The sequence below is a fragment of the Penaeus chinensis genome, chromosome 6 (assembly GCF_019202785.1).
Source record: "Penaeus chinensis breed Huanghai No. 1 chromosome 6, ASM1920278v2, whole genome shotgun sequence".
Taxonomy (NCBI): domain Eukaryota; kingdom Metazoa; phylum Arthropoda; class Malacostraca; order Decapoda; family Penaeidae; genus Penaeus; species Penaeus chinensis.
Window position 1 is genome coordinate 39,364,434 of NC_061824.1, and position 5,000 is coordinate 39,369,433.

At 37.7% G+C, this 5,000-nt stretch overlaps 1 protein-coding gene across 2 annotated transcripts in view; it reads left to right on the forward strand.

The window, feature by feature from the left end:
* The window catches only part of LOC125026333 (carbohydrate sulfotransferase 11-like), a 27,393-nt gene that overhangs the window by 15,338 nt on the left and 7,055 nt on the right, over positions 1–5,000 (forward strand). For both annotated transcript variants that reach the window (XM_047614701.1, XM_047614699.1), the window contains exon 2: positions 4,974–5,000. This exon is cut by the window's right edge and continues 663 nt beyond it. In XM_047614701.1, the coding sequence (XP_047470657.1) occupies positions 4,980–5,000 (21 nt within the window). In that variant the 5' untranslated portion in view covers positions 4,974–4,979. The remainder of the gene's footprint in view (positions 1–4,973) is intronic.

A 5,000-nucleotide genomic window follows, 5' to 3' on the forward strand; every position in this document is an offset into this window, starting at 1 on the left:
TAAATGGTAATGATGATAGAAGTGATAATGATGATAATAATACCAGTGATTATGATAAGAAATGACAAGGACAATAATAAGAATAAAGGTGATAACGATAATAATAATGATTTACGATAACAATAATGATACCAATGACAATGCTATGAATAACAGCGGTAAAAATACTAATTATAGTACCAATAATGATGATAACAAAGATGATAATAACAATAACAATGATAACAATGATAACGTCATTGAATGGCAATAAATTCGCGCAGAAAAGACCAGTGGCAGCTGATTCCACAACAGCGCGACCAAAGCGCTTCATAACCCGTTCGCTTGGGTCTTTTCTCTTGGTGTGTATGTTGGTCTTTCTCAATGAAGAGTGAGTGAGGAAGGCGATCGGTGGATTGCGTTAGATAGTCTGTCTTTGTGCCTATTGTTTTGTTTATTTATTTTCTGATTTTGTTTCTGTTTGTTTGGGATATGTATTTATGTTTCACTCATGCTTTCTCTGTCTGTCTGTATCTCTTCCTCTCGCTTTCTCTCTCTCTCTCTCTCTCTCTCTCTCTCTCTCTCTCTCTCTCTCTCTCTCTCTCTCTCTCTCTCTCTCTCTCTCTCTCTCAGAGCAGAAACGAACAATAGCGATAGAAATAAATCAACAAAATAAATACACAATAAACAAAATATAAATAAATAAAACTAAATAAACAAATGTATATTTTTGCGTTGATTACGTGCTCCTCTATACTAGCGCGTCTGTGAAGGGAACAGTATGTCGTCTACCTTGGTTTCCTGTATTTCTTTTATTTCTTTGTGTTTTAGTTGAATTGTCGAGTGTCTTTATGTGCGTGTGGCGCATATAATGCTGTAAAATTAATCTTTATAAACGGAGGTTTTTCACCGACCTAGCAAATGTTGGTCAATGTTAAGATATATATACTTGCATGCATTATTTGTCTGTTTTTTGTGAACGCTTTTGCTCAATTCAAATGGACTAAAAAATAAATAAATAAAAAAGTAACATGGATGATTCATAATTCCCATTACGTCGTTTGCATTTGATAAGAGCTTTCTTATGAATTTAATTCAGTATTTGATTGAACATTATCACAATTTCTGAAGTACTGAAAGCCAGTAGTTTACCTACACAGAATTAAAAAGTGGACATTAAGCTACAGACCAGTACAGATATTCCGTTATCATACGTAGTTAATGACACTTACAATGCTATAAAAAATGAATACATAAATAAAATAATGTGATAATAAAAAAAGAAAGAAGACATTAACAGAATGGAAAAGTGAGAAATGTCCACGCCTTGAAGCTGGCAAGGAGGTGTTACTTTTCTCAGAAATTTGCTGTAAATATCTTTTTTTGGGAGGTTGTCAAGAAGTAGCTGATGGTCGCCATTTGAATATGCTGTCAGAGAATGATCGTGGAAAAGTACTTGATACTGTTGTCAGGGTATTACTGCCAACAGCCACGAAATCCTATTCGGTAAAATACTTCCTAGTCTCATTAATATGTTGTCAGGATGTAACTGCTGACATATGCTTGGTCCTGTTGCCAATAAACCATTGTTGGCAGACCGAGGGAATTACTATTAGCAGAACACCTGTCGTCGGGAAACTACCTTTGGCACCTCTTGAAGGGGGGAGGGGGGGGGGGCAAGGGATTCATTACTTCACCTGCCAGGAATAAACCACGAGAGAGGGAGACGAGAGGGAGAAGGAAGGTATCCGGGAGATTGGAATTTTTTGATTAATCGTTCGCTAATAAACATTGACTTGATGCTAAGGTCAAGGAGAGGGATACAGTCAGTTCGGTTTGTGTTGTGAGAGATAGCGCCCGTGTGGATTTCTGGGCAAGAAATGTTTTAAGTAAACGTAGATACATACAGGCAAGTGGACACGCTTTTGTAAACACATATTGATATTATCATTCGTTCTATTGATCTGAATCTCTTTCTGTCTGCCTATATATACACGTATATATGAAATTACGGCACCTTCTACACGAGTACAAAGAATCTTTCTCTAACTTTTTAATCATCTATCTATCTACCTAAACACACTTTAACATAACTCATTCTCTTATTGATCTATACACCTCTTTCTGTATACTTATACATATAAAACCACGTCATCTATTTCACTCACACGTGTACAAACAATCTTTCTCTTACTCTTTAACCATCTATCTATCTATCTACCTAAACACACTTTAACATACTCAGTGTTTCTCTTGATCTATATACCTCTTTCTATCTGCCTCTATATTCATAAAGCCACGTCATCTATCCCACTCACACGTGTACAATCTTTCTCTTACTCTTTAACCATTTATCTATCTATCTACCTAAACACACTTTAACATACTCAGTGTTTCTCTTGATCTATATACCTCTTTCTATCTGCCTCTATATTCATAAAGCCACGTCATCTATCCCACTCACACGTGTACAATCTTTCTCTTACTCTTTAACCATCTATCTATCTATCTACCTAAACACACTTTAACATACTCAGTGTTTCTCTTGATCTATATACCTCTTTCTATCTGCCTCTATATTCATAAAGCCACGTCATCTATCCCACTCACACGTGTACAATCTTTCTCTTACTCTTTAACCATCTATCTATCTATCTACCTAAACACACTTTAACATACTCAGTGTTTCTCTTGATCTATATACCTCTTTCTATCTGCCTCTATATTCATAAAGCCACGGCATCTATCCCACTCACACGTGTACAATCTTTCTCTTACTCTTTAACCATCTATCTTACTTAGCTATCACCAGGTCGTTGTTTTATCAGCTATTATTATCATTGCGAACGTCTATATCATCGTTATTATTTTTACTACTATCCTCGTCGTTTAGATCTTTATAATTATTTTCTACAGTATTCATTTTTATCTTGGTCATAGTCATTGTCAAAAGTCATAAGAATGAACAATCATGATATTCTTTTATTTTCGTACTTTTACTGGAAGTAATGCACACACACACACACACACACACACACACACACACACACACACACACACACACACACACACACACACACACACACACACGACTGTATTTCCTATGTTTTCGCACATGCTGGCGTGCATGCGTGTGCTTGCCAACCCCTGTCTTTTTGCTCCTATGTGCATGGCATGGCCGGCTCCCTTTATGAGCCAGATGTAAACGTGTCTGGCCGAGCGAAGTGTATGCCGGGTCCAACAAAGGCTTCGGGAACTGTGCTTGCTTCTAGCGGTTGACCGAGGTATTTTTTATTGTATTGTTTTTCGTGAGTTTGTCATTCTGCTTAGTCATGGGACTTTATGTAGGTGTACAGTCTATTCAATATTTATTTATGTGTTTATATATGCGTTATGTGTCACATAGGGGAGTATGTGTGCGTGGGAATTTGTGTTTATGCTTATTGATATATGGTTTGGATTCGTGTCTTTTATTTTGATTATATATTTGCGTGTCTCTGGCAGGTCGACCTTTTTGCCGATAGGGCTTATGGTTTGAATAGATATGAATGAAAATGAGAATCTTCTTTGCAAAAGGTTTCGACTATATCCTCGTCATAAATACATTGATCAGCGAAATTACAAATCATATATATATATATATATATATATATATATATATATTCTCTGACATGCAATGAAGAAGCGCCTGACGTCCGTGACCTGTCGCCGTTATCTGCATAAATGTTGCCACGACCTTGGATAATTTGCAGCTGTCCGGTGCAGTGTTTATATGTTCCTCCGCACGATGCATGCAGCGTCAACAATTTTTCTTTTTGTTTATTCAGTCCTCCATGGGTCACTTCCGCTTCCTTCCAGATCGGTAGATGTCCACTCCATGTACATAAACCATCGTGACTTTCCAAAATATCTGCTCATACTTGATATGTTTATAATTGGTATTCTCGCTAATGTATATTTTTCTGACGAAGTTATAATCGAAAACAGTCAAATATGTTTCTTGTGCTGTGAAGCTATTCGTTCGTATTCATACCTTTTCTACATTCGTCGCAATGAGCACAGTTCCGTGCTTATGTGTATATGTATGTGTGTGTGTGTGTGTGTGTGTGTATGTGCGTGCGTGCGTGCGTGCGTGCGCGCGTTTATATGTATACACCATTTGAGCATTGTAGCCTATAACTGGTAACTGCTGCTCTATGCCGACGCTTGGGAAGTGTCGCTGTAGTGTCCTCTCCAGTGGGGGGAGACACCCTTACAGAAAGATGGTAGAACAAGTGCCTGGGTGAAGGAATTTCAGTAGCAAGCAGTTGTCCATGCAGCGAGCTCCCTCTCTCCACGCAGCTGATGGAGATTTTACGTCACTCCAGCGACACTGCACAGCGTCGACACAACACGGGGAGTGGCAGTTACCACTTATAAGCTACCATGTCCAACTGGCGTAAAAGCGTAGCCCAGGCAGAACAAAGTCAATAATGCCAAAGTCGACATCGACTGAAGGTGGCCGTCGTTATACATTATATACACACACATATGTGTATATATATACTGTATATACACATACATATACACACACACACACACACATATATATATGTATATATATACATATATATATATACACACACACAGTGTGTGTGTGCGTGTGTGTGTGTGTGTGTGTGTGTGTGTGTGTGTGTGTGTGTGTGTGCGTGCGTGTGATCACTCATACGCTTATAAACACACGAAGTCTGTCACGTCCCCCGTTTTTTTTTTTTTTTTTTTTTTTTTTTTTTTTTTTTTTTTTGTGCTGCCAGATAATTACCTAAATACAATGCAGATCTGTTATCGTACAAAACATAGCATCTGAATTAACAGCAATGTACGAAATCATCAAATACACTTGTACTGGAGGGAAAGAAGAAATACAGGGCATAGTACATTTAAGCAATAGATAAATAAATACAAAGATAAATAATGCGCCTTCAATTCACTCAAAATACGACCTTCCTTTCCAGGCGACCATGAAGATCTTCAAGTTCCGG